Genomic DNA, 12,077 nt, shown 5'->3' with positions numbered 1-12,077 from the left:
GCCTTATTTCTAGCTGGCAGTGCGACATCACGTAAAACTCAACCTTACCATCCAGCATCACCTCCATCGTAGCTGGATTTAGTTTCAGACTGTTCTCCTTCAACCACTTAACCAATTCAGGCACTGATTCAGAACAGAGATTATCACATCTGGAGGTTTATTCAAAGAGATGTACCACTGCATATAACAGCATATCGATGACACCCATTTCCAAAGCTACAGACAATTGAAGCTCTCTCATTTATAACTGAATCCTGGGCAATGTCCCTGGTTGAATTCAGCTTGTGGATTCTTCCTTGCTTGTTAAATAGAAACAATCCGAATAATTTCAGAATTGTGTTTCACAATCCCCATGATTTTTCCAAAAGGATACAACAATAAAGTGTCATTGGCCATACTGCAGAAACAGCGAAATCAGTATTAATGAAGCAGGCATTCCTTCTTACCTATTTGTAGGTGCAGATTGTTTACCAGAACTAGTAGGACAATCTAAAATCAGGCCTGAAGCCAGACTGAAAAATCGCAAAGGTAGATGTGTCGTCTAGGAACTCCTCCAATTGCTCTATTACCAGCTGCTCAATAATTACCCCACAAAATGTTAAGTTAGAAACAAGCATATAATTAATTTGGCCCCGTTTCTCTGGAGTGTGAAAACAGACAAATAAGATGCAGTCAAGTTATGGAAACTACAGGGATAATAACTCAGTGCTAAAGCATGTGCTTTGCATGCAGAATCTCAGGTCCCAAAAACTGTGAACTGTTTCTTCTGAAACTGTGAAGAATCAATATGGAGTTAGATAGACCAGTGGTCTAAATCAGTATATTGGAAGTTTGTATAAAATCAGTTGGTTACTCATTTGTATATACAGTAGGCCTAGTTTAATATGTAATAAATCTGTTGCTTCCTCAGTGACTACCATTAACTACCTATGCTAGGCACATCTGTAGGTCCTCTTCCTTCTGCTCACAGGAGGGAGAAGGAAAAGGACCTCATCTTTTTTAGGCTAAGGGATCACCTGTCTTTTTCGTTCCAGGCAGTGTATTTATCTCAGCCCCGGATTTGTTTTAGCAACATCCCAGTTTACAGCAAATGCAGCCGCCTCTTCTTTCTCAACAACACATCTGAGAAGGAGGCAATCGTTTTTACTTGGTACATTGGAACTTCAAATGCCATGGTGGTGAGCTCCATCCGTTTGACTGCTTCCCTTCCTTTTGGCACTCTCCTTGCTCTTCTGTTTCATTTCAGCTTCCTATAGAACTTAGTTTGGCTGTGCCCATCTCACAACGACCTTTTTTAGATTTGACATCTGAACCAGTGGAGCGTATGATTGATTGATTTGTTTATTCACAGCCTAAATCAGCATTTAAAAACAGTAAAATCGTACAAAATTAAAGCTGAATGGCCATAAAATCATACATAAAAAGGCATAAAATACTGTTGTAAAACTACAAATATAACAGAACATGGCAGTTACAGCAAACAGATTGGCAAAGGTGTTTTGCTATTTCCTAACTAAATTATTAGAGTTTTTTTAGCCAGTTTTTGCTAATTTGTATGTAACCTCAGGGTTAATTTGTATGTAACCTTTTGCATGCTATGAGGGATAGTACGTGATTTCAGAATAGGAGTAACAGCTATTACAGTATTTGGTAGGGATGCATTGTTATATGCAATCATCTCTTGTTTTGTTTATAGGTGTTGAACATTGTTCCAGAGACTGGGATTGTTCCAGCTGGAGAGAGCACTCATTGCGTTCTCACACTACATACAAGTGAAACCCCTTGCTTCTACAATGTTGATCTGATCTGTGAGGTGAGGCTAAGTAGGTCCTTTCTCTTAATATCTAAACTCAGTGACATTGGTAGCTGAAAGTAACTTAAAAAAGGATTTCAGTGCTTACCATAGAGGCCACAGTTCAAAAAGATGGACCTTCTACATAGCTTCAAAATGAATGAGCTTTCTAAACTTGGGGAGTTGTTATTGCTTGATTCGTTAACGTCAGTGATAATGTAAAACGTATGTAGCAAAATTGGCGGTGGTGAAAAGTGCTGTCAAGTTTCAGCCAACATACAGTGACTCCATATGATTTTCAAGGCAAGAGACACTGAGAGATGGTTTGTTATTGTCTGCCTTTGCCTAGAGACTCTGCACTCCATTGGTTGTCTCCCATTCAAATATTAACCAGGGCCCTTCCAAGATCTGACAAGATCAGGCCAGCCTGGTCAGGGCAACAGTATAGTTAAAGTTAGGCAACATAAACTCTTGCAGATGTCACAACTGCATAGAGGGTACAGGTTCTGTGGAAATTATGTGCTGCCTAAGAAAAAAGACAAAGTTCTAAAAACTGTTTCACAGTGTATGTACCAAATAAGATGCTGTAGTAAACATGTAGCTCCGTTTTCTCTCCTTCTCTCTATAATTTTTGGGCCACTACAACTGGGGCTTGTCCTTGGTAAAAACACCTCTCCTTGTTGCTGTGGTTGTATTTCTTCTTGCCTGGATAAAGTTTTATTTTGCAGCAATTCTTTTTCAAAGTTGACACATTAATAGAGAGAGCTTTGCCAAAATTTTGGACTCAGATTGCATCGGATGTTTGCAAACAGACAAAGCTTCAGACCTTTGAAAAAGGAAAGTAGCAGGCATGTTAAGCTGGAACATGGTGAGCTAACTATAGAGTGTTCCTTTGTAGATTTTCACACAACAACCACTGGATCAGTATGAAAAAGAGCTGAAAGAATGGGAAACTGAGAAGGCACGGCAGGCTGTGGAGTTCACCATCACAGAAAAGGATCTGCATGTAAAGAAGAATGTAAAAGAATATACCAAGGTAAGGACAAGCCTGTTAAGGAGGGAGATGGCAGGAGCAGTATGGATTTGTTTGGATGAAGTTTCTGATTGGGAAGCTTTTTGGGAGCTGCTTCCAGCATCACTGTCTTTCTCCAGGCTTTTCAAACATATGTAAAAAAGTGGCCAAAATGAGTGAAGTTTTGACCCTTAACATTACAAACATTCACATTTTCTGGCTGCTTTTCTAAATGGAGTTCAGATCCCTTGAGCAGCTAATTTTGCTGCAGGAGCTACTGAAGACAGTTTAGCACCATCCCGCTATTTATCCAACACTATCTCATTGTTTACTTTATTTTGTATTGTTCGTTGCCATTAATGAGGTCATGTGAGGGAGGGTAAGAAGCAGTCAGGCTCCCTTCCATTGTACCTGAGTTCAGCTATAGCTGAGAGCGCTTCTCTGGCAGTTTTGCAGTCCGCTGAGGTACAACAGGAAGTAGCCAGGTTCCCCTCCGTTATGAGAACCCCTTTGCCACAAAATATTTGTATTGAATGTTGATGTTAATTTTTTTTTTTTATCCCTCTGAGCCACCTTGAAAGCAGAAAGTGGATTAAATGGTTTATTTGAAAACTTGTTTAGGGTTCTTCAAAATCCATGGAGTCAGCAAAGTCCTTGATGCCACAGACAGAGATCCGGAAATACAAGGTAATATGCTTGCACCTCCCAACTGAAATACACTTACAGAACAAGATGATGGATAGGGCACTGCGACGGACAGTCGTGCACGATGAAGGCTTTAATCCGGCCTGAGAAGCTTGAGTGACAGGAGATTCAAATGGAATTGTTCCATTTAGAGTGTCAGTCAGGAACTGAGGGTTAACACTTAACAGTGAGAGAGTGAAGCATAGTGGGAGAGGATTAAGAAGGATGCTGAGTTAGGGAAGTGGAAAGCTTAGCCCATCCCTAACAAGTCTGAAGGAAGTAGCTCCTAGAAGACAAGGGTAATGTAGAGCCCTGCAGGCCCTTCTGGCCCACCTCCCAGCTCCTTTTGAGGAGACCGATCTTGGGAACCTACTAACAGGGCCTTTAGAGCTTATTCCAAAGAGGGAGGCAGAGCTCTGCTGCCTTCCCCCAAATAAGCTGCCACCAGACTGGGTATTCAAGTTCCAGGGCCCAGTCCTCCTTGTTCCCTTAGTAGGGTCAATAATTCCCAAATGAGCAAGGAAATACTTAAGGCAGGGGTGGGCAAACTTGCTTTACATAAGAGCCTCATAGTATAAACATCAGATGCTTGAGAGCCACAAGACATGAGTGTCAGATGTTTGAGAGCAGCAGATGTTTGCATGCCAGATGCTTGAGAGCGGACAGGCAGGAAATAGATGTGGGAGGGAGTGGTGGAAAGAAAGCAACTTTAAATGCGTTTTCCGAGCTGCCAGCCAATGGGGTAAGGGTGGGGCTTTGAGAGCCACACAATATGTGTCAGAGAGCCACGTATGGCTCCCGAGCCACATTTTTGCCACCCCTGACTTAAGGCATCCGTACATTCCCTCAGGAGCACTCTTGGATAAAGGCAACTGGTCCCTTTTGCAAACCACTGACACAAACACCAGAACAAAAGTTCAAACAAAATTTATTCTGGGTACACAGGCATCTCCCCGCCCCCCCCCCCCCCGCACATAGTGCAAAGAAAAATTAAAAGCCTTTAAAGCCAACTATTTGGCAACAAGCCAACTGTAGATAGTTAAAAGTCCAGGGCTTCACAGGGCAATTCCTCTCAGGGGCTGTCTGTCAGAGTCTTCCAGGGTTCCAAAAGATTCACTTCATTGACCCTAAGGTCACAGCAGCCCCTTGCCTAAGCAAGCAAGCTCGACAAGGAAGAAAAATCTCCTTTTACCATCCATTCCGCCAAACTGTATTGTTCACTTTTATTGGTTTTAACTGTTGTTTTATATCGTTGTTCAAATGTTGTTATCCACCCTGAGCCCGTTTGGGAAAGGGCAGAATATAAATTATCTAAATAAATAAATTTCCTTCCTTATCCACTGGTTAGGGATCACCTGTAGCGCCAGGGCTTAAGTTTTAGTTGTTTGCCTAAGTCTGTGCAGGAGCTCTGCTTGAAATCAAGGAGTGATAGCCAACTGAACAGCATTAGACCTCGGCTGCTAATTAGTGGTTCTTCTGGATGGTATCGAGCTTGCTTGCTTAGGCCCCCACCTCCCAATCCTGGACGGTGCATCTCTTGTGGTGGCTCAGAAGGTGAAGAGTTTGGGAGTGATACTGGATGCCTCGCTTACCATGGAAGCCCAGGTCACAGCAGTTGCACGATCTGCCTTTTATCATCTTCGGCAGGTCAGGCAGCTGGCGCCCTATCTGTCCTTCCAGGATTTAGCTACAGTGATCCATGCAATGATCACTTCCAGGCTGGATTACTGTAACTCGCTGTGCGCAGGCGTGCCCCTGGGGCTAATCCGGAAACTTCAGCTGGTGCAAAATGCTGTTCATTGCATTGCCTTTACGGGCAAGCATTCGGCCGGTGCTGCGCTAATTGCACTGGCTACAAATCAAGTACTAGATCTGCTTCAGGGTTTTGGTACTGACGTTTAAAGCCTTATGTGGCCTGGGACTGACATATCTGAGGGACCGCCTTTCCCCATATACACCCCGGAGGTCCTTGCGGTCTGCTACACAACACCTCCTGACCACCTCTGGCCTGAAGGACATCCATTTTGCCTCAACCAGGGCCAGGGCCTTTTCAACTCTGGCCCCTGCCTGTAGGAATCAGCTCCCTATGGAGATCTGGGCCTACCTGAATTACTATCATTTCATAGGGCCTGTAAGATGGAGCTGTTCCACCAGGCCTTTGGTTGAGGCAGCGGGCATCCTATTCCAGCAACTATTCCATCAGTTGGCCTCCCTTGTTGGGACATCATGCTTTACAGACCATGGTGCTGTCCTATCTATTATCGCCATCATTTGTTTTGGGCCGAAAACTGCTGTATCCTGTGAAATGTGCCCTTCCAGCCTGACGATGCACCTATTTGTTTTATTGTTCTATTGTTTGATTTATTAATTTTATTGTATTGTTTTAAATTTAAATGGTAGGTTTTTACTGTTCAGTTTATGTCGTGATCCGCCCTGAGCCCATTATGGGAAAGGGCAGAATATAAGCCAACTAAATAAATAAATAAAATAAATTTCCAACTTACCATTTCCCTCTAAGTTTGGCTCTGGAGAAGGAGACTCATTTATTTATTTATTTGTTTGTTTGTTTGTTTGTTTGTTTATTTATTTATTTATTTATATTTAGACTTATATCCCGCCCTTCCCACCGAAGTGGCTCAGTGATTTCTAACTACTGGGGCTCAGTGACTTCTGTTATTAGAGATGTCTGAAAGCATTTGATCATCACATGAGTCCTAGAGCATCCATGGTGTGGCATCCTTCGTGTGATGACATCACTTCTGAGTGATGTCATCACACGAAGGATGCCACACCATGGATGTGATGTCATGGTGCACCGAGAAAACACCCCCCCCCCCCGCAGCAACGGAGGAACTTGGCAACCCTATGTGGCCTGGCAGAGACTGTTTGCCTGAAGGAAATCTTCCCCCTCTTTGCCTTCTGTTAATTCCAACCAGAGACCTGGAAGTATGGCCTGTTAAAGGCCTGTTTTGAAGCTTAGCTATGCTTGGCTGACAGAACTTTTTCCTTATTGTCCTCAGTTTCACAGTAAAATCCATGGAGGCATGGGTTAACAAAGCTTTGCAATTCTCTCTGCTTCTTTGTGAAAGGTATTATGTGTCAGAACAGTATTGTGCTTTTCAGTTGGGGTTCTATGGGCCTCTTCAGCTCCTGTAGTGGCTGAAATGACTGGCGTTTCCCCTTGTTTTCAGTCATGTCCTGAGACAACAGAACTAGCTGTGCTTAAGTCCTGCTGTATTTTACCACTCTATTGGGACTGCCTGGATTCCAGGACCAGAATTGGCTGACATATTCCATTATATCACCAGCAAGGAAAATACCCTGCACTATCCCCTGCTGTTGAGCTCCACTCCCTATTCCTAAGGTCTAGTTTTAAAAGCTGACACAGCAGGCTCAACCCACCATCTTGCTGCAATCTCTCAGCACTGATACTGGTACCATCTCTATGGGGAAACTCAGAAGTGATTGGCAAGTATGCTTTTTGAGGCAAGCCTAAGTAGTTCGCAACTCCTCTTGGTTCCATGGTATCCTTCAGAACTGTCAATGAATTGGGGGACTCCTTAACTGCCACTGTTTTCATTAAAAATGATTACCTTGCAGGACTCACTCTCATGTGACACACTTTGAAGCAAAAGCCAGTGTGGTATTTAGAATATGGTTTTTTTAGTATGCAGCAGTTCCACTATTGGCACGGAGACATTGAGGGTTCTAACCCAAGCCCTCTCCACTCATGATGTTTCACAAGGCGATGCCCTGGCTGGGATCATCTACCAAGGATTATCTCTCAGTCCTCATGTCACACATGGTCAATGTTCTCACACAGCCCATCCTTGTGGATTGGCTGAGGCCCTTATATTCCGTCTTGAGTGCATAGCTGTTCAATGCTACTTTAGGTGTCATGGTCCTCCAAAAGAGTACTGTTTTATTTGACATATCCCTGTTGGTATTTCATTTGGGACACTTGTTCTGAGCTTGCTGTTCTGTTCTAAGGCAGTTCTGGGTGAAGGTCATTACATGACACTAAACACCCATCCGGAAGGTGGTTCTCTGTGGTCTCCTGCTTTGAGAGATTTGCACCCACTTGCTTCATTCAGTGTACTCCCCAAATGGGAATGCACAGACGCCATGAAAATGGGGTTGCACTTATCTGTAACCATTGTTCATTGAGTGCTCTTCCATGCAGGCTCACATCCCTCCTTCCTGCCCTGCTGTGAATTCTCTGTAACTTTGGTCTCTGATGGTGGCATAGAGAGAACTGAGGGAGTAGCACCCCTCTTCCCAGTCAGATGATAATTTTGGTGGGAAAGCACCTGAGGAAGAAGGGGTGCTCCTTGCCTATTGGAAAGCTTAGAAATCTTTTCTGTGGCAAGCCTGCCCTCAGGCAGTCCCCATGTGTGTCTGCACAGAAGACCACTCGATGAACAATGGTTACAGGTAAGAGTAACACCATTTTCTGGGTTCTGTATTATTCATTTTCTTTAAAGGTTCAGAGTGAATTGTATGGTAGGGGTGGTAATTCTTATTCTAAAAAAAAGCCTAATTCATTAGAAAATCAAAGGAAATACAGAATACAATATGAAATAAAAAGAAACTCATCCCACTTATTTGTATACCTTGTCTCTATTCTCCCTTTTTCTCAAGATTCCTCCAGTAAGGATTGTTTTATTGGTTAGTTTCAGAGAATGAAGAATGTGTTTCAATTATTCCCAACAGACTCTTCCCCCCATTAAAAACAACAGTGCACCCAACCCCCCTGCCAGCCGTAGCCAGAGGAGACAAATGAGGGACAAAGAGGCCAGAAAGCTGTGGGCCAAGCCAGAGCCCCCCCTGCCCTTCCTCATGCACTTGGCAGTCACTGCCAGATCTCACTCAGTCGATGATTTCCTGGACAGCTTCTCTGGTGAAATGCCCCAGTATTTCCTCTATCGGTAAGACAAACACATTTCCCCTTCTGTTGCAAACTTCACAGAAAAGATTTTGGCTCTCTATCCAGATATGCTGTTTATTGCTAGTATCTAACAGCACTACAGTTTGCCAGTTTGGTGTAGTGGTTAAGTGCATGGACTCTTATCTGGGAGAACCAGGTTTGATTCCCCACTCCCTCCACATGCAACTGCTGGGGTGACCTTGGGTCAGTCATAACTCTGTCAGAAGCTGTTCTCTCAAGACCAGTTTCTGTCAGAGCTCTCTCAGCCTCACGTACCTCACAGGATGTTTTTTTGTGGGGAGGTGAAGGGAAAGGAGGTTGTAAGCTGCTCAGAGACTCCTTTGGGTAAGACAGGTGGAATATAAATCCAGCCTCCTCCTCCAATCGTAAATGTTGGGTAAATCATACCCCTGTGATTCTTTTGTTTGAGAACTGTTTTACATGTTGCTTTTCTTAAACTGTCTATGCTGTGATTGGGAAAAGCAGTATATGAGAGCCTCTTGAGGATCAAGGGATATGCAGCATAGGTGAAACACACACCACCCTTGTTATACAGGCTCAGACCACTGATACCTTCCATTTCATTCCTGTGATATGGGGAAATGTAGCAACCTAAGCCAGTATCTGAATCCTTTGTTTCTAGATACACTGGTGCACTAACAGCATCATTCAGTACAGTGTTTTAATTCTCATCACTTTCCTCTTTCCAGCCAACTTAAGACAACAGCGGCAAGAAATAATGCTTCAGATAAAACACCTCTTGATAATGGCAAGAGCAAACGACGAACTGCATTGGCTCCAACCTGGCAGGAACTAGCAAACTGTTCAAAACAGGAGGCGCAGCTAGTGACAGATGTGCTGTCTACAGTAATCAAGTGAGTCACTTCTCCCCTCCCTGCTAGAATTCCTCCCTTACAAAGGCAGCATATACCCAGGGTCATAGAACTGTAGGGTTAGGTGGAGACATTTGTGTCATGCTGTTACTACAAAGTGTTCAGAGCGATGCGCCTCAGGTTGTCCCATAGTATTCTCCCAAGTCAGCTATCTTGAGAGATAGAAATATCCAAAGTTGCCTAGGCTCTTTCACAGCTGAGTGGGGATTTGCAACCAGCTTTTCCTGGTCCATCCACAACAGTAAGTTATGTTTCTAATACAAAATCTTCTAGTTCAGACTCTTGCTAAAAGCAAAAATCTTTATTGTTGGATGGTTTGACTAAATAGAATCCTCCTTTCCTGCAGGAGGACTTTATTGAATCAGGCTCCTGGCACTGCTGGTGCCGCTGCTGAGAGTAAGGAGCCTAGGGGTGATCCTGGACGCCTCACTTTTTGTGGAGGCCCGGGTCACCAGTGTTGCCTGGTCTGCCTTTCATCATCTTTAGCAGACCAGGCAAACGATTCCTTATCTCTCCTCCCAGGACTTGGCTACCGTCACTGACAGATAACTGAAACTCACTTTATAGGGTTTACCCTTGAATCTGATCCGCAAACTCCAGCTAGTGCAAAATGCGGCTGTGTGCCTGCTGACCGCGACATCTGCGCGGGTGTGCATTCAGCTGACGCTATGCCAATTGCACTGGCTACCAATTCAGTACCAGATCCGTTTCAAAGTGATGGTGTTCACCTTCAAGGCCCTATATGACCCGAGACCAACATATCTAAGGGACCATCTCTCCCCATAGGCCCCTCCGTCAGCCTTGAGCCGCACTGACCAACATCTGCTGGCTGTCCCCGGCAGCCTCGACCAGGAGCTTTTCCGCCCTGACCCCCACCTGGTGGAACATGCTCCTGCTTGAGATCAGGGCTCTGTGAGGCTTACTGCAGTTCCGCAGGGCCTGTAAAGTAGAACCGTTCCACTGGATAAAGAAAAAGGTTTTCCGAAAAAATCAAAATGGAATGAGTTGGATCGATTATTGCAAATGAAACCAAAAATTATTTCTAATGTGTATGAATGGTTGCTTCAGGACAAAATGCAGGATGAAGTAGTCAAAGAAGCTTGGATAAATTGGCTAAAAGACTTTGGATATAATATAGAATTAGATGAGTGGGATAAATTATGGAAACAAAACCTTAAACTGACAAGATCTACGGTATATAAAGAGAATTTGTATAAAATGGCATATCGCTGGTATCTTACTCCAGTGCGTTTGGCAAAGATATATCCCGACTATTCCAAGAAATGCTGGAAGTGTAAAAAAATTAAAGGATCCATGTACCATATATGGTGGCAATGCGACTATGCTAAAAAATACTGGGCTTTGATTAGTACATGGATCAAAAAAATCCTTAAAATTAATTTACCCCATGTACCAGAATTGTACCTTTTAAGTATCTGTAGAAATAATCTCCCTAAATCTACCTGTAAATTATTATTACATATTGTTACTATAGCCAGAATCCTCTATGCTAACTACTGGAAGACATCCTTAATCCCAAATAGAGAGGAATTTATTGCAAAATTATTAGAAGCTGCTGAGATGGATATGTTGACTACAAGATTACGAGAGGGTAATATGCAGAAATGTAGTGAGACGTGGAATCCAGTCTATCTTTGGGTGAAAGAAAAAGGTGTAGACTTGGAACAACACAGCTTGTAAATTGATATCCCCCAATGCTCCTTGTATGATTGGGGATCTTGGAATGATGTTAATTTGGTGTATGTTGGTCCGTTGTATGATTGTATGATTGTTATTAGTGTTATTATTGTTATTTTGTGTTTCAATGTTTCAATGTTGAGTTGTTTTGTTGTCTTTTTGGGGTTTTTTTCTTTATAATAAAAAACTGTTAAGCAGGGGGGGGGGGAAGTAGAACCGTTCCGCCAGGCCTTTTGTCGAGGGGGTGGACGCCAATCGTCTGGCCTCCCTTGATGAAAACCTGCCCTGTTACATTTGCTCATGTAAAGAGATGTTATTATTGCTTCTGTTGCGACTTTTTGTTTTGTCGTATATTAGCACTGCTGGGCCCTTATAAATTAATGTGTAATTTTAAATGGTTTTAAGTAGTTTGTTGTGGCAGTTTGTTTTCATGGTTCTGTAAAACCTCTTGTCGTCATCCGCCCTGAGACCGCTTGTGGGTACAGCGGAATAGAAATAAAATCAAGAATAAATAAATTGCCATATCGCAACCTGTACAATCTAGATGGTTACATGGGAAATATGCATCTTGAGTCCTGCTGTTGCTCCATGCACAGGTGATAATTCCCCATGAAATCTCACTGTAACAAATGTTACCAGGGTGCCTTATATGCCGTTTAAGAATATATCCTTCAGATTTGCCCTATTTTCCCCCTTTTCTGACATACACTGAAGTAGCCTCTGAGAAGATTTTGGATTTATATTCCGCCCTATACTCTGAATCTCTGGGGTATATTAGCTTATCCTAGCTCCCTGGACTTGGAGAGCCAGTTTGGTGTAGTGGTTAAGTGTGCGGACTCTTATCTGGGAGAACCGGGTTTGATTCCCCACTCCTCCACTTGCACCTGCTGGAATAGCCTTGGGTCAGCCATAGCTCTTGCAGAGGTTGTCCTTGAAAGGGCAGCTGCTGGGAGAGCCCTCTCCAGCCCCACCCACCTCACAGGGTGTCTGTTGTGGGGAGGAAGAAAGCCAGTTTGGTGTAGTGGTTAAGTGTGCGGACTCTTATCTGGGAGAACCGGGTTTGATTCCCCA

At 43.5% G+C, this 12,077-nt stretch overlaps 1 protein-coding gene across 3 annotated transcripts in view; it reads left to right on the top strand.

The window, feature by feature from the left end:
* CFAP65 (cilia and flagella associated protein 65) overlaps positions 1-12,077 on the top strand; it is a 58,210-nt gene that overhangs the window by 43,484 nt on the left and 2,649 nt on the right. For 2 of the 3 annotated variants that reach the window (XM_060261286.1, XM_060261284.1), the window contains exons 24-29: positions 1,039-1,178; positions 1,697-1,813; positions 2,691-2,828; positions 3,426-3,491; positions 8,202-8,416; positions 9,126-9,290. In XM_060261286.1, the coding sequence (XP_060117269.1) occupies positions 1,039-1,178; positions 1,697-1,813; positions 2,691-2,828; positions 3,426-3,491; positions 8,202-8,416; positions 9,126-9,290 (841 nt within the window). Of the gene's footprint in view, positions 1-1,034; positions 1,179-1,696; positions 1,814-2,690; positions 2,829-3,425; positions 3,492-8,201; positions 8,417-9,125; positions 9,291-12,077 lie in introns of all 3 variants that reach the window. The other variant, XM_060261285.1, reaches the window with a different exon arrangement.

This window comes from Heteronotia binoei, chromosome 21 (assembly GCF_032191835.1).
Source record: "Heteronotia binoei isolate CCM8104 ecotype False Entrance Well chromosome 21, APGP_CSIRO_Hbin_v1, whole genome shotgun sequence".
In the NCBI taxonomy this organism is placed as follows: Eukaryota; Metazoa; Chordata; class Lepidosauria; order Squamata; family Gekkonidae; genus Heteronotia; species Heteronotia binoei.
Note: the sequence above shows the minus strand (reverse complement) of the source record. Positions and strands in the feature narration are given on the sequence as shown.